This window comes from Nesoenas mayeri, assembly GCF_963082525.1.
Source record: "Nesoenas mayeri genome assembly, chromosome: 5".
In the NCBI taxonomy this organism is placed as follows: domain Eukaryota; kingdom Metazoa; phylum Chordata; class Aves; order Columbiformes; family Columbidae; genus Nesoenas; species Nesoenas mayeri.
Window position 1 is genome coordinate 17,147,630 of NC_137548.1, and position 20,157 is coordinate 17,167,786.

At 43.4% G+C, this 20,157-nt stretch overlaps 1 protein-coding gene across 4 annotated transcripts in view; it reads left to right on the forward strand.

The window, feature by feature from the left end:
- The window catches only part of ITPK1 (inositol-tetrakisphosphate 1-kinase), a 149,755-nt gene that overhangs the window by 66,900 nt on the left and 62,698 nt on the right, over positions 1–20,157 (forward strand). For all 4 annotated transcript variants that reach the window (XM_080345054.1, XM_080345055.1, XM_080345056.1 and 1 more), the window contains exons 4-5: positions 8,589–8,714; positions 19,714–19,831. In XM_080345054.1, coding sequence (XP_080201180.1) covers positions 8,589–8,714; positions 19,714–19,831 — 244 coding nt within the window. The remainder of the gene's footprint in view (positions 1–8,588; positions 8,715–19,713; positions 19,832–20,157) is intronic.

The following is a 20,157-nucleotide window of genomic DNA, read 5'->3' on the forward strand; positions in this document are numbered from 1 at the left end:
TGATATTTTGAGTGTTTATATAAAGTTATAATTAAGCACTGAAAGCTTCTGAGAAGTGCAGTGCACCCCTCTTGCCCCCTCGCTGTGCTTACCAGGCTGTACTGGCTGTAGTGCTGCACTATTTCTGTAGTCTGGATTAGTTGGAGTGTTCTCCATGGGTGGCTTCTCCATTCCACTCCTCCTTTAATGTCTGTTCTTCTACAGGATTGATTGAGCTGTCACTTCAATAACTGGGCTAGAGCTGACCCAGTTCCCTCAAATAAACATTAAGAGTTGTCCTTGTAAAGTCTTCCTAGGATTTTTGGATCCAGTCTGGCCATTCTGAAGCTTTAAGGTCAAGAAGTGAGCTAGAACTTTTGTGACCATTTTGTATTTTCCCATACCTTCCACTACTAGAATTACCTATATAGCCTTTTAATCTAATGTGTTTGAACGCTGTCTTTCTTATAGTTCCAGAAAATAAGGCAGTCTCAGGAGCAGGTTATGCCGACTGCTCTTTCTCCCGAGTTCTTGTTTTTCTGTAACTTGCTTTCCTTCCTTGGGGTGCTAATCCTCCCATGTCACACATTTTCTGTTCAACTTTGTTTCTCTGCTAATCTCTGGATTTGTTCTTCTGCCTTTCCTAATCCACGGGAGTGTTGGTGACCTCAGGAGAGACCTTTGGCAAGAGGCTTTTTTGGATTTGAGTAACACTGAGGATCCCTCCTGCAGTGCTGAAAATCAGTAATTGTGTTTCAGACTGTCCCTGAACAAGACTGAACAACCTGACCACTTGCCTACAAAGCTTGTTCCCTGCAGTCCAGTCCTAACGGGACATGAGCTCTCAGTTTAATATTGTGCTGAGAAACAGCCGTTCCTGCATCTTTGCGAGTTCTAGAGAGAACTTTCTGGAACTGCCAAAGTATTATACAGGTGATAAGGAGATGACTAAAGCTGAGCCATGCGAGTTATAGTTTAGTAGCAACAAAATTCCAGTCTTGGCTGAAAAAATTCTCTGCTGAAAAGAAAATCATTGTGGCGAGGAGCTTTAGCCATAGCCCAAAGATGGGATTTCTTGTTTTGTTTTTAAAGAGTGAAGGGACAAAACTGGATGCTAACTGAATAGTGATGCTCGGTGGAGGTTTATATGCCTGGGTCAGAGGAGGGAGGAGAGGAGGACAGTGAGCGAGGTTTGAGTAACCGAGATGCAGTAAGTTTTCCCTGCGCTGCTCTGCACAGTGAGTAGGAGTCACAAGTCACTGTTGGTGTCACTGCAGGGGTGACAGCGATGCTGACCTGCTGTGTGCTGCTCTGGGAAGGTGCAGAGGAGTCTATGGGGTGCTGATGCTCACCAAGGTCCTGGGGAGTGGCGTGACTGCAGGACAAGCCTTGAATGAACAACGGCTGGTCATTTTATGTAGTAGTTGGGGAAGTGATCCGTAAATGGTGGCCGTATACATTAGTACAGGGAGTGCAAAAAGAGCTACGGGATTCCTTTTACCTCATTGCATCAAGAACACAGCTAGAAGCAAGAACTTCCTGGACTTTTTGGAGATCATACCTAGCTTCTAGGGGAGTGGCAGCGTGTGGGTCTGGAAAATGTGCGAAGTACTCACACATCCTCTCTGGCAGCTTGTGTCAAACAGAATGCAAAGTAATCTGCTCTAGCACCACTGCAAGAAACCACAAAGAAGCCATCTGTTAAACCCAGAATCTTCTACTCATGTGTTAAAGTTTGAGTACCTGAGAAAATGAGAACCCAGCAGGGCTTCATAGCTTATGCTGAGCTGCTCCTCACCTTTAGGCATATGTTGCTGCTTGGAATGTCACTGACACCTGAGATTCTGAGTGATGTGTCCCAGCGTGGGACATGCTTTCCTTCTCCTTTGGTGGTTCTCTTAAAACTAAGGTGGGCAGAGCAACAAAAGAACCTATAAAATTAGCATCCTGCACTAGCAGAAAGATAAGCTCTTTAGGAAGATTTTCTTATGAGGAAATACTGGGAGAGCTGTGTCTGTTCAGCCTGGAGAAGAAAAGGCTGAGAGGGGATCTTACCAGTGCTTGTAAATATCTGAAGGGTGGATGTCAAGAGGATGGGACCAGATTCTTCAGTGGTGCTTAGCAATAGGATGAGGGGCAAAGGGCACAGACTGAAGCATAGGAGTTTCCATCTGAATATGAAGAGAAACTTCTTTACTTTGAGGGTGACAAAGACCTGGAACAGGCTGCCCAGAGAGGTTGTGGAGTCTCCTCTGGAGACATTCAAGACCTGCCTGGACACATTCCTGTGCAATCTGCTCTGGGTGAACCTGCTTTAGCAGGTGGGTTGGACTAGATGATCTCTAGGGGTCTCTTCCAACCCCAACCATTCTGTGGTTCTGCGATTTCCTTGATTCCGAGAAGACTAGCAAAAAGGTATTTTCAAGCTGTATTTCCTTCCTGCTTGGGGAAGAGTTCCCCGCTGACGTGGTGGCTGTTACCAGCACTGTGGTGCTCTCTCCTCTTGTCAGTGTGGGGGAGGCAGGAGAGCCAAGGGGGGGACATCTCCTCACCGCAGCGGATTTCCGTTCTCAGGTCACTGCCGCTGCAACAGGACATGCAAGTTAATTTGATGCTGGGGAAAGAGGGGGTGGAGACAGAAAATAGGGCCTCTTGTTGATCTTTTTGCTCTGTCTTTACAGCATTTGGTGGTCTTTGCACTTTGCAGCAGGACAGAGCTGGGGTTTCTATTCTTGCCCAGTATCTTTTGACCCGATTAGCAGCAGCAGCAAGTGACAAATACTTGCACTAGCTGTGAATGATGACAACCAAGATAAGTGTCTTGCTTGGCCAGAGAGATGAGGAGAAGATCTCTTAAATATCTAAATGTTTAATACTTATTTAGTTTGAATATGTGAATATTTTAGTAGCTACAGAGAGCCTGCATATCAGTGAAAAATACCCAGTTTTCACCTACCAGATAACACAATGGCTTTCCTCATGTGTTGATGTATGTTTGTCGCCTTCTGTGGGCTTTGGCACAGAGTTACTCATGTTGGTTTTGTACTGGCACAGACCTGACAGGGGGTGCGGCTGGGGGAGTGTTGTCCTGGTGGAGAGGCAGGACTGGACTGCTCCTATGGGATTTACTTTGGGAAAAAAAAGACATGCTGTTCTCCCCTGGTCCTGTGATTTATCAGAAGAGCAGACAGACTTCTGTACGCCCCTGTTCTGTCGCTGTTGGGCTCTGTGGGTGGGTCTCACACGTATGGATGGACATGCACAAGCACTTTCCTGATTTTTGCCCCACTTCCTTTCAAATGCAAGCACCTTCTCTCCTATAGTTAGACTATCCTACGTATTTCATTCTTTACTTTTCACAATAAGGCAAAACATTGAACATACCACTATTGATTTTTGCTGCTTGCCTTCCCTCTCCAGAGCACTTAAGATATTTTTAGAGGCCTTCATCTATGAGATTTTTGGGGAGAAAAAATCATCCACCAATACATCAGCTGCCAGGCTTCAGCTTCTTGAAGACCTGGCTTACCAACCAAGAGCTCGTGGCTTTTTTTCATTATAACTTGCTCAGCATTGATGCACAGTAAAGGTGAACACTGCAAACGGGGATGGGGGAAGAAGGGAAGAATTTCAAAGGCTTTGTTTTACAAGCCTTTTGCCATAAATGCATGTGATTAATATAGAGCGTAGAAAATAGCCCCAGGAGAGGGAAGATAATGACAACCTGAAAGTCTGTGTGCAGTGGAGTTTAAGATGCTGAATGAAGACTGAAGTAAAGCCTACATGTTTTGGGCTCAGTGCAATCTTAACTGAATACCTGAATAACAGGCTACAGTAGATTTGTGTAGAAAATTCCATTTACAGCCTCAGGAATCAGGGAGCAGAGAGGTCAGGTCAGACTGGTGCTGTGAGTCTCGTTCACAGGGAAGAAAACAGTTAAACTACCACAAAGGGACTTTTGGACTGTGACTTCTGTAAACGTGTAGCAGAGCATTGACAGGTCTCTACTGGAAAATTGGACAGATTCCTTCATTCTTATGGCATTTTACTAAGCTTTTGAGCACTCAAGATAATAATGTCTGATGATGTGGTGGTATCTGCCTAGTGAAAAGGCTCAGAGCAAACCTGTCATCTCTGATTTTCTCCTTATCTTCATTAACCTCCTTTGGCTGAAAGTTTCATGACCTTTGTCCACCTGCAGCAAGGCGGGCTGCTGCGGAGGGACACACACTCACTCCTATTCTGTTGCCCCTAAGCAGAGCCCCAAATAAAAACTGAAATACAGCAAGAACTTAGTGCAGCATCCTGGTGAGTGAAGTTTGTTAGCCGATTGGAGCCTGGGATCAAAATACTTAAACAATAGGTTTATGAGTATTTATTATTATTATAAGAGAAAAAAAGAGGATAAATATGAATGGAGAGATGTGTTGTGAATTCCTCAGGGTTATAGCAGTGCACAGATCTGTCTTCAGTTCAGAGAAGTGGACAGGTTGGTATTAAGTCTTCATTTCATGTGAATGATAATCCAAAACTATTTCTGAAGAAGAACTTTTAAAAAACCACAAATCCTGCTCAGCCTGATTCTGAAATACAGTTGATTACAGCATGGAGTGGAAATTCAAACAGAAAAAAACAAAACTTTTTTATTATTTCGATGAGTAGTATTTCTTTTTGCTAAATCCAACATTTGCAGGTTGGTGGTGTTTTTTTGTTTTGGTTATGCTGTGGGTTTTTTGGTTTGTTTTGGCTTGATTATTTTGGCGGGGGGGGGGGGGGTGGGGTGGTGGTTTTTTGTTGTAATTTTTATTCCTTTCCTTTCCTTTCCTTTCCTTTCCTTTCCTTTCCTTTCCTTTCCTTTCCTTTCCTTTCCTTTCCTTTCCTTTCCTTTCCTTTCCTTTCCTTTCCTTTCCTTTCCTTTCCTTTCCTTTCCTTTCCTTTCCTTTCCTTTCCTTTCTTTCCTTTCTTCTTTTCTTTCTTCTCCTGAGTGAACAAATGCAGATTATTTTTCACTTGGACATGGTTTTATTTTGAAGCACAGCTTCCAGAATTGCATGCGTGTGGGATCGCGGCTGGGACCAGCGGAGCGCTGTGGCGCTCTGCCAGGAGCTCGCCCTGTCCCCGCAATACAGATGGATTGCCAGCGTTCTGGAGAAAAACAACTCCAAAACTTTAAACAAATTATGCTTAATGGAAATAAACTTTTTTTGCCCTCCTGCGTAATGATTTGGATAATGTGCTGGCTGTGTGTTTCTGGAGGATGGAGGAAGGGGAGAGGAGGGCAGAGACAGAGCTCTGTGTGCCTGTAACTTGCTCTCTGGTGGATGCTCTAGGAAGCCTATGGGGGAAGCTACGATGTTTATAAGTTCGGAGTGTTTTTTAACACCCAGCCCATCTTTCCATTAGAAGGTGAGCAGGCTAACTACGGCCAGCTGTGATAACGGCATTTAGCTAGTGGTTGTTTCCTTCTATATATGGATTTGAAAGACGTGGAAAGGCCTATGTCTTGTATCTGGCATTCTGCGTACAGCTTTGATGCTGTCTTCCATGAAATTCACCTGAGTTTTGGTGGCAAGCGGCAATGTCATGAAACCAATACTGGGTAGTTGGGTTTTTTGATATAAAAAAGGGCAAGCAGAGTAGCCTATTACCTGCTTCACAGAAGAAAAGGCACCATAGCCATATCTCTCTGTTTTTTCTAAGCTGGTGCTGATAAATCTTTTCTCTCACTTCTGTTGCTATGGTGTTAGTTCTGTGCAAAAACAAACCTTTGGCTGATCATGTCAAATGCAAAGATCGTTTGGAGAGAGAGATGCTGAAAGAGAAGGGAAGTAGGAGGGCTCAAATTCCAGCTGATGACAAACAATGAATCAGTGTTTGTCTCAGCAGAGGGCCATCAGAAATTTTGCACTCTACTTTCACTGACTTTTGCTCGGGTCTGATAACTTGAAAAGGCGTCTTTTTTATCCTTCCTCAAATCTTTTTTTCCTTCTTTTTCTTCTACTTTTATGTTTCTTTTTTTTTCTTCTTGGTACATAAAAGGAAGGTGGATCTGTTCCAAATTCCGCACAGCCCAGGAATATTTGCTTTCCGCAGCATGTCCCAGAACACAGAGAACTTATTCTTGCAAACGGTTTGGTCCTCCAGTCCACAAAATACTGGATCAAATTTTGAAGGTCTGTGTGGTTGAAATGTACCTGCTGTCCTTGCTGAGGCAAGTGAAGTGGTCATTGACCTGCCCTTTGGAGGGGCTGCCTTAAGCGTGCTGTCATTTCTGGCATTGCTTTCCTGGTGAAGCAGAGCACTGTTACAGGGTCCCTTTTTAACACTTTCTGATGTGCGAAGAAGGTGCATTTTGGTTTCATTCTCAAAATATGCCAGTTTCTTTTAGCTGGCACGGCTGTTGTGAAAAAAGTTATCTTCCCCAGATGTCTTATGCTTCTGGAAAACACTGTGCTGAATATGCCTTAATATGCCTTGAAGGCTTATTTCTGTTCTTGGGTCAAGGCTGAAAGGGAGGACTGTTTTCTTGTTTCCTGAATGTTTCTGTGCAGATTGAGCTGCAAGGGCAGGAATAATGTAGAGGGGTGACCAATCTCAAATACTTATTCGCTTCTCAGTGTTTTTCAGACTGGAAGTCCTGAAAATGGATTAATTCACATTTTTGTACCGTGGCAACTAGGAACTTTCTGACCCAGTTAAATGGACCCTTTGTTTTGCTGTTTCCTTCCAGATGTGATAGGCAGATGAAAAGACCTCAGGAGAAGCAGCGTGGTTATCTGAGACTTATTTTAAAGTGATTTTTCTGGCAGTTGGTTGCAGAAGTAGATCATCTCCTTGCACACCCTTAGCCAAGCTGCAGTTCACTTGGTTTTGCCTTGATTTTGCAGACACTCGTGTTTGCCCTTAGCCTTCATCCATGCTACTTGTGGGAGTAAAAACCTAAGTGCCAGCACAGCCAGACCTTCTGTGGGCTGCCTCACCCAGCCAGAGCTTACTGGTTTAGTCTGCTGGTTTAGTTTTATTGGGGTTTGAAGCTCCAGCCGTCCTGTCTTATCACTGCCTTCCTTAAGGCACTCCTTAATCCAAAGCAAGGCCATTTCTGTAGGGTGGGAAATTTTATTAGGACAAAACTCCAGGAAATGAGACAGTAAAGACGAGGCTTCTATCGAAACAGCGTCAGCAGCCTCTTGTGCCCAGCCCTCCTCTCTCCTGTACCCCCCACGCCCTTCTCTGCCAGAGTTGAGTAACAGGGATACCAGCAATGGGAGAAAACGTGTATGTAGCTGTATAATCAGATGCTAACTTCAGTTTGGTGAGCACACATCTGTCTCTCATTGCGAAGATGTTCCCAGTTTGAAGTTTACACGGCTACATTGTCACTGGTGCGGTAGGTGTGGAAGAGCAGTGCTTGGTAATGTGGCAGCTGTGGGCAGCCGGGTATGTTGGCTTGAACATGAGCCAGATCTGGTACTTGTGCTGCACAAATGTTCAAATCTGATAAGTAGCTTTGTGGGATCATTAAGTTTGGTAGGGCCCTTAGGAGTCCATAATATATCATCTTGATCAAAGCAGATTCAACATTAAATTCAGACCAAGTTGCTTAGGGCTTCGTCCAGTCGGGTCTTAAAAACCTCAGAAGATGGAGATCCTACAGCCTCTGTGGGAGTCTGTGCTGCAGTTCCTGGTAGAAATTTTTTCCTGGTTTAGTTGGAATCTGCACTGTTTTGATTTATGACCTGACAAATCTGGGCTTCTGAGCCCTCACAGTGACATTGACCCGTTCCCTTAGTACCCTCGTGTGCATCCCCTCAGGTCCCATAGCTGCCTTTGCACTGAGATTTCCTCAGGAGATCCCTAACTCTAATCTTTTTCAAGTACAGGTGGTTCCTTTCCTCCTTGAACCCTGTCTTGGTACTGGCGACCAAACCCTGTGACACATCACCATGTCTTTCATGCTGTCTTCAGCAGAGTTTCTGTACACCCCACCCCAAGTCTGTGTCCCCCACCCAGGTCACTGCCCAGGTCTGCTAGTGGGAGTGCTGTGGGAGCTGCACCCCTCCTCACCTGCTAAGTAGCTGTCCCTGCAGCCAATGAATTTGCAAAGGTCCTGAGTCACTTACTTTTGTGTTACCTGTATTACTACTGTCCTGGGTGCTGTTTTGTGCAATCACAGAATGTTAGGGATTGGAAGGCACCTCAAAAGATCATCCTGAAGGGCGAAGGACATGGCAGGCGTTCCTGTGATAGTGGTGATAATCTTTGTTGGCTCATTCCTTTTGCATGTATAAGGACTGGGAAAGACACCTGAAGAGGGAAGTGTTGGCTCAGGGTGGGGAAGCATGGGGAGGTGTTTGGATGAAGGGTGCTCGCCAACGAGCCCACAGGTTTTTCACAGAATTAGATCTACACTGCTGAAAAATAAATGTCTGATTAAAGTTTTCTGCAATTCAGTAAAATAAGAATCCTAATGGATTTGGGTAACATACCAAAATAAAGGCAGCATGTAAAGTAAATGCCTTCTGTGTGGCAGTGGTACCTTGGATGGTGGCAGGGACAAGAACCTCAGGTCTTCCATATGTTAATAAAAGGTTTCTCTCTGGTTTCTTCAGCTTGACCTCACCAAACCCATTGAAGATCAGGGACCTTTGGATGTGATCATACATAAACTGACCGACATCATTCTTGAAGCAGACCAGAATGACAGCCAGTCACTCGAGTTGGTTCAAAGGTTCCAGGTAAGTGGTTCTTTCATAGTCTTTCTGCATTTCAAGCAGGAGGATGATCTTGGTGCAGCAAATTCAATCTGTTTCCTGTGCAGTTGGTAGGGTTTGATGGAAAGAGCTCCCTGGCATGCTGCTGCCCTGCTACTGGTAGCCCAGCAAAACTAGCTTTGTCAGTCAAAAATAGCCTTGCACCTTTGGACAGGTTTTGCGTTGTATTGGTAAGGTTAGCGAGAACTGGTTTGCTACCAAATGTTGTCCTGATGTCATTCTAAGAGCATGAGTGCTATTCACAAAGAAGAACAGGTGTTTGCAGAGTCCTTTACGTGTGTTTCTCCATGACAGAAGCCACTAAATTAATTTTGCCCAGTTCTGTTTTGTCTTCTGAGATCCTGGAAAGCTGATTTCTGTAACATCAAGGTTACTGTGATTCTGTCCTCTAGTACCTCAGAATCCTTTTCTATTATTTTTTCCCCACATTTACATTGAAGGTCAGAAATATGCTGGGCATAGTGTTACAGACAACTGTTTTCCCAAAGAATTCCTGTTCCTATGGAATATGCTTATGTCAGGTGGAAAAACAGTTCAGACAAATTTTGCAATTTTGACAACTTTATTTTCTTGGGAAATGAGGTTCTTTGCTCTGCTTAATGTCCTACAACTAGTAATGCAGAAAATATTTTACTTAATGGAGTCAGTATGCTCTTTGCTCTAGTTACAAAGCTTTTTCTGCCTCCCACATGCGTATTACTCAACTACATACAAGAGATGAAAAGGTTTTACTTGTGGGTCTGATCTTCTGGCAGCAGTTCTCTGAATAGTAGATGACTGTTCGTCACCAAGTAGTGCGGGCATCCACTTCCCACAGCACTGGCAGCTTGTGAATGTCCTGAGAAGCATATGGAGAGATGGACTTTGGGGCTTTCTTTTCGCGTCTTTCTCTGTTTCAGACCTTAATTAGTTTGCCTTCACAATATACCCATCCTGCCGATGAGAACTGCTGACCAAAGAGATAAAGAGCACATGTTTTAAGTTGCTCACAGCTGATCACAATTCATGAGGTTCCTCATTCCCAATCCTGACGTTGTAGTGCGCGTTCCTGAAGGCCAGGCTGTGTGAGGCTCTGTGTGGCACTGCGGCACCGCCCCGGTCCCCTGGAGAACGTGCTGGTAGGGAACTTGTGCAGACAGTTGTAGAACGACAGCTGGTGCGTAGCAGTACAATTAATTTAAAACACTGTTCTTGTATTCTGGAGCAAGAACTCTTCAGTGGATGTGGAACATTTTGAATAAGAACTCCAGCTAGTCAACTTACTGTATTTAATAGCTTCAGGTCACAAGCTGATACTGTTCTCAAGTACTGAAGTGAGGCCTGGAGGAAACAATAGTAAGTACAGAGGATGCATTTGACCACCAAGGTGAAGTTCGGTCTGAAATGGGCTGGAGCACTTTGCAGCCAGAGCCGTGGTGTTGGCTCAGGACTTAGTGGGCTGTGCTCATGTGTGCTGCACTGCTGGAAGGCTGGTAGACATAAAGTGACCTGCTAAAGCTAAATCTCTTACTCTGATATATTTCTTAATGTAATTGTAATGTGATACTTTGATTTTATTCTGTGTACCTTTGTTACTGTTTAAATAACTTAATCTGTTATTTTTGTTTAGGTTAAATATTGAAGCTTTGTTTTTAAGTATCTTTAAGTTAGAAAATCTCTAGTGAAAATACGATTTTTATCTAATGAGTTTGGCTAAATTCTGAGAGAGTGAGAGAAGCAGTATATATGGATATATTATCCATTTATTCTTTAGTTCAAGTACTTGCTTGTTGTATTTTTTTTTCCAATAGCCCTTGTAAAAGACTAATATAACCCGAACAGAAATGCAGTGACCTAAAAACAACAGAAATATCCCCTTATGAAAAAATGAAAACTCAAATAAAACGGCAGCTACAAACCAAAAACCCAGCTTCCCCCACCCAAAGCCTCTCCTAGAATTCTCAATATGTACAGAGCTATGTAGGTTAAAACTACGTCACTGATCTTACAGGATTTGTTTTCTTTCAAATGATAATACCAAATAAAGCATTTTTTTTAACCATAGTCTATTTGAAGTGAAAGTACTGATTTAAACTTTTAGAAATGATAACTCGCATATAACAGTTAATACTGCATAAAAATAAGAAATGTATTTGGTGATATTGTTTCCATTTTCTAAGCTGCTGTCAGAAGGAAGTTATAGAATACAGTGCTGCTTGGATATTTTTCTTTTTTTTTAGAAAGTAAACTATAATTCAGTTTCAGTACAGGATTGCCTACTGCAGAGGACTCAGATTTCCACTTTTTTTTTTCTGAATTGTACTTACTGGCAGTGGCAGGAACAGGAGACTGACTGTAGACAAAAGCTTGGCAAAACGTGAACAAATTGTACATTTCTATCAGGCTTATTGAATTTGCTACTGTTGTGCATGATGGCATCAGTTTTACCACCTGGACCTTTTGGTCATGCTGTTTATGGTTTTTCTAGAACTTGAACTCCGCTGGTTCCTTACCACAGCAAGCTTCAGCCAGATATACTCTAGAAGGGCTGTTGCAGGGCTGCACTAAGAAACTTGCCTAATTCTTCTTGCTAAATGCTTGGATCCAGCTGGCTGGTGCCTTCAAGGCTTTCATTTTTAGGGATATTAAATTTAACCGCAAATGAAAATAATAAAAAAGCCAGGCATGTTAGAGGAGAACTTGATGTTCTTTCTTTTCTCCCTGTCATTAGTTTTTGGTTGTTCAGTAAGCACCATGTTATCTAATATATCTGTTCCTTTGAGCATGCCATCTTCCTGCAGAGGAGTGCAATATAATGTCTGAAGAATTAGAAGGGGATCCTGGAATGTGGGTTCAGTCACATGCTTTTCCACGGTTTCATTATGGGATCTAGACCATTCCATTTGCATCTCTAAATTTTTATTTTGCAAGCTGTAAATTAAAAAAAATGATATTAACTCCCCTTTGAAATTAATATGAGAAGCCCTTTGGGTCAACACAGAGCAGCTCGCATAAGGACTTTGGATTTGTTTGTTTCTGTTTGGAGCTCTGGTATGAATTTGTAGTAGCTATGATGGCATCTGATTTACAGACAAAGTTACAATAGTCACACTGGTGTCTGATGATCTGTTTTTACAGATTGTCCTTCAGTGTAGCCCAGTGGATGACTTGTCCACAATCATGTGGTTGAACCAGGACGTAGGTTTCCATTACTGGACTACACATATTTCTGACTGTGGATATGAGATTATAATCTCTCAGTATCTTCAAAACTCAGTCATTAGAAAAAGATCCTCTCCCAGTGCCTTCCAAACTGGAAGAGGATCTTTTTCTAGTGGATGAGGTAGAGGGCAGGGACCCCCGTGAGCAGGTTTCTGTCCTCTCCTCAGTAAACCAAGACTTTGGGCTTCTGGTTCTGCATATGTGACTGAGTTGTGGCACACTGCTTTTATGCAGGAAACTTCTGTTGTAGTAACACATGTACCCAGGAACCAGCAGAGCAGAGGAGAGGCCTACCAGTGCTGGATTAAGTCACAAAGTGTGTTTAAAGGGTATATTCTCATGTAATTTTGTATTCAGGGCAGAAACTGGCAGGAAATTTCTGCCTGTCTCCACCTGTCCTGTATTATTTTTGCATAAGATACCAAGAACTATTAGAAATGAAGTATATTCCCTAGAAAAAAAATGAAGTTTAAGAAGGATCCATTTGTATAAAGTGTGTGGGGTGGAGTTGTTGGTTTGGGTTTTTTCAACTAAAATCAATGAACAACTTAGAAAATGTGAAGTGACCACCTTACCAGAAAGCTACTTACGTATGTGTGGTGTCATATAAGCACTGTGGTATTTCTGGGACCTGGACAGAAATGGAAATAGCATGGTTCCTTTATTGTTCATTAAATTCACTGAAAAAATTATGATGATCTTGACAAGACCAAAAAGTCCAAAATTCAATATGCTGATTTTCCTGCTCTTGAATATGAATGCAACAGCAAGGTGGAACCTGGCACCAGTCCTTGCTGCAGGGTCCATAAAGTGGTCTTCCAGGTAGCAGAGAGTGAGGGATCCTTGAGCACAGGAGGAGGAACGGTCCGCCAGGCTACATTTATGCCCTTTTTTGGAATAACTTCTTTTCAGAGCTGTATTGCAGAGGCCTTGGCCACCTCACCTGCAAGAGCTGAGGAGGACACTGGGTTCATGTTTACACGAGTCTGTGCCTGGTTGCTGGGGTCTGTGATGAACCGTTGCCCGGTCTGGTGTAGGGTGCTGGTAGACAGGAGGCCTCTTGGCAGGGCCTTTTTGTCTTGTTATTTAATGAGTGTTCTCAATTGCCTTGTAAAAAATAATCATTACAGCAGACTCTGAAAACCACAAAGAGGAGTTGCCTCTTGCCAGTGGGCTTTTAGCCACAGAAGACCTTTAGGGTTGAGCTTCCTGAGGTCTTCAGGCTATTTAGATGTGGTTTGGACTACAATTTCTCAGGAGAGTATTGGTGGGTGCAAATTGTTCTCCACTGTATTGAAGATCAGTGATGAGTGCCTAGTGATCTCATCCAAAGCTGAATGAAGACCACATGCAGCATTTCGTGTATTGCATGAAGTGCAAAGCAGAGAAATCTTTCCATTTACTGTGTGGGACTCTTAGATCCTTATTTTGGGGATGGTGATTATTTATAGAGATGATGATTAGTCTTCCTTGCTACCCACTGCAGCACTGGCCTAAACTGACGAAACATAGTTTATTTTTTGTCTAGTAAAAAACTGTTAGAGCCCTTGGTGGTTCCATCTTGGCCAGAGGAACATAAAGTCGGGGGGAAGAGGCATAGTCCCCAAGGGTCCCTTTTACTGGCTGGTGCTCCAGCTCCTGTCTTGGTAATTAAGAGAACCAAACTATCTCAGTTCTTGCCTTCTGGACAAAGTTTATGACTTTGAAAAGTATGTTTTGGCTTTCATATGACATTGACTGGGGAATCTTTGCTCCTATTAGAGCAAAACACTCTGAACAGCTGCCTGTCATAGCTGTGCAGGGGCTTGAGTAGCTTCATTCATTGCAGCTTCATAAGAGTCTATTCCATTCAAAATGACGGCTCAAGTGATGTAAAATCAATAGGGTTATTAATTTGTCTTTCAGAGTGTTTTCTGAACAGGTTCTCTTTTCATTAGCCTTCTTAAAGAGATAGATCAGAAGCCATTTTTATGCCTAGGCTTTGGCTATCAGTTTGATGAAAACTCAGTGTTTTCTTCCCCCCTTGCCTGTTGACTGTTGCTTCTCCCACTGTGAAGTTGTCCAGGAATGGCTCCTCTGTTCTTGATTCATAAGCTTCCCTAGAAGGGTTTGGAACTAAGAAGAAGGAAAATTAGGGAGATATTTCAGAATGGAAGGAATTAGAGGATTGCTCTTGCTTGGAAGGGGAGAAGTGCATTGTTCTTGCTGCACCGATAACTTTCTTCAGAAGTCTCAGCTGCAATAAGGTGATCTGGGTATTTACTCATGGAGATTATGGGAGTGTTTTTTTAATGCTGTCTTAATTTTGTTAAGATACTAGCCCATTCTTTTGCTAGTTCTCAGCTTTGTACTCTGAAAATACTTACATATTTCAGATTTCACATGCTCTGCTGAGAAAAGGCAAGTGAAAAATCAAAGGAAACTATCGAATCTGACTTTTTTTTGGGAGGGGCGGGGGGGACAGGGTGAGACACAAAGTTCAAGTGGCTTATTTGCACCTGAATTCATAGGCCAATCGCTGTGTTTTTCCCATTTGAAAAATAATTCTCTCTTACACTGATGGGAAGAGCTTCATAAGCAGGCAAAATTAACTAAATTAGTTCAAGTACTAACTGGAAGGAGAGTTTCCCATTTGCAAGATGAAGCAGTGGTGGACTTTTGAAGGCAAAACGGGGAAGCTGAGTACTCAGAAAGTTGTTTTGAGGTTTACAGTCAATAAAAATGCTTCCCCTTGCTGCCCCCTCATCCCTCCCAACCACTTCAGGAATCTTTTCCAGATTCAGAGAAAAACAATTTTAAGATTGGTGTTTGTTCAAGATCCAACTTGTCTACACTTTTTGTTGTAGAAGGAGGTGTCTGTGAAAAAAAGATTGTCACATAATATGCAACTTTTGTTTAATATTAAACAAAAGATTATAGAAGTTTTATTACTTAGTAATAAAATCAAGTCAATGAGTCAGTCTCTCATCATCCAATGACCTAATATTTGAAGCAGAAACTGTATCAAGTTATATATATATTTATATATACATATATATGTATAATAATTAACTGCCTTTCTGAATAAAATTACTAACAACTCTATTCTCATCTATAGACAGACTTCTCAAGATTTTTTTTTTTAATCTGTGTTACATCCAGAGCTATTTAATCGAGAACGTGAAATGCTTGGTCTCTGATTTCAAGTTTCATTGCTGGCCTCCTGCCAGTAACAGAGCTGGTACAGAGCATTACTGAATGCCAAGCCTGTAATACAAACAAAGGAAGATCTGCTAAAGGTCCTAGTTTCTTCTTGTTTGCTTTTATTATGTCAAAGATTATAAAGAGGAAAACATAGACGTTGTCTGGGTCAAGCTGAAATGCGGCCCAAGAACAAAGCCCTTTCAAAATATTGTTGGGAAGCCTAAATATCCTCCAGATTGTTGCCTGGGTTGTTGGAATCTGCTGTTGGATACCAGCCTTTGGTAAATCCACCAAGGGAGAGTTTAGAATTACTTTGTTGGAGTGATCAGAGAAGATGTGAACATTCAAAGTTGAAAGGTTGTGCTGTACTGAAAGCTATATCTTGGCTTCAGGGTTTCTCTTTTCCTGAGTTGGAAGGGACCCACAAGGATCATCAAGTCCAACTCCTGACAACCCCGCAGTTCACACTGTGTGTCCGAGGGTGTTGTCCAGTCTCTTCTTGAACACTGTCAGTCTTGGGGCTGTGACACCTCCCTGGGGAGCCTGTTCCAGGGCTCCACCAGCCTCTGGGTGAAGAACCTTTTCCTAATGTCCAACCTGAACCTCCCCAGCACATCTTCCTGCCATTCCCTCAGGTTCTGTCATTGGTTGGCAGAGAGATCAGCACCTGCCGCTCCTCGTCCCCTTGACAGAGCTGTAACCGCGATGACATCTCCTCTTAGTCTCCTCATCTCCAGGCTGAGCAAACCAAGTGACTTTAACTGCTCCTTTGGACACTCTCTAGCAGCTTTATGTGTTTTTTATCCTGTGGCACCCAGCCCTGCACACAGTGCTCCAGGTGAGGCCACACCAGAGCAGAGCGGGACAATCACCTCCCTGGCTGGCTGACCATGCTGTGCTGGATGCACCGAGGACATGGGTGGCCTCTTGGCTGCCAGGACACACTGTTTTCCCGTCTGTTAAGTGATATTCACAGGTATATATTCAGTAGAATGTGATGGCTAAGTGTGCAGCAGTTCCTAGTAAAGAAGCAAAGTTTATGAAAAGTTTCACTTCAGCTACAATAATTTTCCTGTGAAGTTGACAAAATTGTTTTTTCTTATTGTAATTTTGTGTTTTGGAGAATTTGTGCTAGTGTTTGTATTTTCAAGTTATTTATTTATTTAAAGTAGTTTTCTGTGCATAGATATTGGAACTCTTTTCTTCTGCGTGTGCTGGTGATGTACTGATGTGAGGCTGGGAAGCTGTTGGCAGTGTCCGTGCCCAAGGGAAGACTGGGCGATTTGCTTTGGAGATCCTGCTGCAACTTGATCATTCTGGTTTTGAATGCGGAGTTAATTACTTTGTGATGGAAATCCAGGCAACACGCAATACCATGAGGAGAGGTGCTAAGTTATAAGGACTTTAGGCACATGTTGATGTTCCCGTCCCCTAAACAGCTTCAGCAGTTAACCACCAGCTGTGTTCAGATAGATGCCTTGTACAAATGAGTTGACCTTGTTCTGCATTGACAGACTCCTTTGCTTCAAATGAGAGACTGTTTCTGGATTCAGTTAAAATGAGAGACCTGTAGCCTGCCCTCAGATGACCTCTAGGAGGCACTTACTCAGTTCTTAGTCCTTCACTCAGATTATACAGATCTTCACTGCCTTGCTGACAGTCTCTGAGTTTTGCCATTCCTATGCCCTCTGGCTGTCTGAGTACCTAAGCCTGTAAACGGAGAAGTGCTGGAGAATAGTACCTGAAAGAAATAGGTTTGATGCCAAGAAATTTACTTGTTTTGTAAAGAAAGCTCATGTTCAATCTGCTGTGTGTGTGCATGAAGGAGCTGTCACCTTACACTCAGTGCAGTTCTTGACAAAAGAGTAGTTTGTTGAAGTCCTCCAGGCTCCTGGAAAAGAGTCCCCACCTCCTTCTTCTTCATTGGTTTGTCTTACAGAGCTTTTTGGAGACTCCTTAAGGCAACAGAGTGAGAAATCAGTCACTGGAAAGTCAGCTAGGATGTCGCTTTGGTTGATGCATTGCTGGGTATAGAATGGCCTCAGGATCATGCCTTCATTGCTGTTAAACTTCATTATGCTGCGTCAACCTTACTGCTTGGATGATCTTTTAATGTGGTTTGGAGCTATTATAATTATAAATAAAGCACTGTGAAGCTCCTTACAGAAAGCATAAAAAAGCAAGGGTCCCTCTGGAAATAGTGCACCAAAATAACAGGAGGAACACACCAAACCCAGGGGAGTGAGGATAGTCCTCAGTGCTGAGGTGAGCAACAGGAAGACTTGGGAAGGTGCACAATGAGCTAGGAAAGGGAAAAATAATTCCTCCCTTGGAGGAGAGTGAAGGAGATGGAGGCCATAGACAGGATGGATGTCTGTGGGAGAGAAAGGATTAGTATGTACAGAGTAGGGGCTGGAAGTATGGGGAGCTTAAATTCAAAGTGGAACCAGAGTCTGATTGAGGCAGAGAGGTGGTCCCCACAGTGTGAGAGGAAGAGCTAGTATGTGCATCAGAAATGCCGCAGGGTGTTTGCTGTCAGATCCCTGCTGAGGACACGTTTCGGCTCATTCAGGCTGGTTACCGCGTGTTCTTCCCCCATCCCGCTGGCACTGGCTGACTGTAACGTGCTCATCCTCTCAGTGGGCTCATGGACAGGCACAATGTGGTAGCTCCCTGTCTTTAAAGCTGAGGCACAGAGGGGCTAAACGAGCCATCTTGGTGTGCTTTAGATATGTCAAGATGCTTGAGTACAGTTTCAGGGTCAGCAAGTTTAGGCTAATGCCCTAATCACTGTATTGTCTCAGCTCCACAAAGTGTCTTCTGAAGCTGAATAAAAGGGCACATATGCATGGGCATACTTAGGTGTTTCAGATGCATTAGGTAGCAAGTTACCATATCTCTTCTGTATCTGAAAGCTGGCTGCTCTGCCTGAGAGCCTGGAAGTAGTGGGGGCAGGAGGCTCATGAAAACTGTTCTCTGTATGTCCTGGTTATTAATGACTTGAAATGAACTCAGCTTCTGCTCCAGTGCACCAAAGAGGCTTTTTATCCAGGCTACGCTGCAAGGGTGAGACAGCAGCCGGGTCTGACAGTCTTGATGCCTGACTGTGCAGAAGGCTCGGTCTCTTACTTTTCCCAAGTGGCAGCGAGGTCGAGCTTATCTTCGGGGAATCCACTCCTTGTGCTCTGCAGGGATTATTAAATACATCAGACATACATACTGCCACTGAAGGGTGCCTCATGCACTGTGAAGGAAAGTGATTTGTGTGCTATGGCTGATGCAGTGGGTTCATTAAACCTCAGTGCAGATCCTCTTAGCCTCAAAAGAATAATCCCCTTTTAGCAAGCCATCAGTTCAGACTATGTAGTCAGCAGAAAGCAACAGTTTGCCAGTGCTTAGGAGGAGAGTGAGGAGGAAGGCAGCTTCCCCAGGCAATATCTGGAGCAGAATCACTTGCTGGGAGCAGATGATGCCATTCCTTTCTCTCCAGCTCAATATCCACCAAAGTGCATCTCCTGAGACCACCTCACACTCCTAAGTATCCTTTGGAGTACATTTCCAAAGTAACCAACTTAGGGAAGCAGGACTTCATGGAAGTCCATTACTTGCAGGAGCTTTTCCCAGGTATTTGCATAAATGGATTTAAAGAGATGAGTGGAAACATGAAGATAACTTTGGGAAGTTGGGTAAAATAAAGGCAGATGCTGACTTTGGAAACATTTGTCTGATTTTGGATAGATTAAGATAAAGGCTTATTTGTCCTATTGACTTTATGGTGCCAGGCTGAAGGAACTCGACTTCTGTTCAGAGACACAGAAGGAAGTTTTGTTGTGTTTGCAAGGCCAGTACCTGGCAGCTGTGTCTGTGGTCATGGCCAAGATGCAGTAATGCAATCACAGCCTCAGTGAATGGGGAATTGAGTTCCCAAGAAGATCCATGAGAACATTAAGTTTGCTTTGTTCTTGTAGTCAGGAGAGGAGAGTATGAGCTTAGAGAAGTAGCAAGATAGATGCTTTCAAAACTCATTGAAGACACAGCGAAGCAGCAATCTCTTCAGGTCTGCCAAAAAGAATTCCATCCCTTATCGTCCAGCTCTTAACGCTGTCTTCAGCCCAGCTAGAGGACAGCAATAATAACATTAAAGAACTCAGATATAGTCCTGAGGTTAGTTCAGACAGTTACGATGTTCATGTGCAGTAATTCAATGCAAGGCTGACCCCAAGATAGCATCGTGCCAGCTTTCTTTTCCTAACTGCTTTTCGCAGCCCTGCTCACAGCTGTTACTGTGGCACTTGCCACTGGTTCCCTTCTGAGTTGATGTGGTAGCAGCACAGGTTTCACTGGTGAGTCCACAGGAGACATTTCCCATCCCAAAACAGATAGCTGTCATGTTTGTGTTTGTTTCAAAAGTCAGTGTCTAGACTGGTGACTTCCTGCATTGCCTGCATGGTCCATTTGCCTCCCCTTGAAGAGAAACTGGGCGTTGAGGTTTTTAACGTAGTCCTCTTCCCCATCTCCCTGCTTTTCCACACTCTTCAACCAACCTAATGCGTTTTTTTTCTTTGTATTTGTTTTCCAGGAATATATTGATGCTCATCCTGAAACCATTATCCTGGACCCTCTTCCAGCTATTCGTACGCTTCTGGACCGATCCAAGTCTTATGAGCTAATTCGGCAAATAGAGGCATACATGCAAGGTAGGCCCATACGAGCTCTCCCTGAAGGCTCTTATTGTGATTGTAGAGGAGGAAGCAGCTGGATGTGAGGTTTGAAGTAGTGGTTTTGGGCCCCTCGCACTCTGTCTCTCCATGGAGTACAAACACGGCAGGATTGCCCTCTGGAATCCCATGCTGTTCTTTTTCCGTCTATACAAAGGAGGTTTGCATCTGGTTAAAACTACAATGTGGGTTTAATGAGGACCATATTTACTACAGTGAGTGCTCCCAGAAATCTTCTGGAAAACATTGTCTTTTACTGTGTGATGGTAAATTGAAATGACTCTACAAACTTAGCAGCTTGTCAT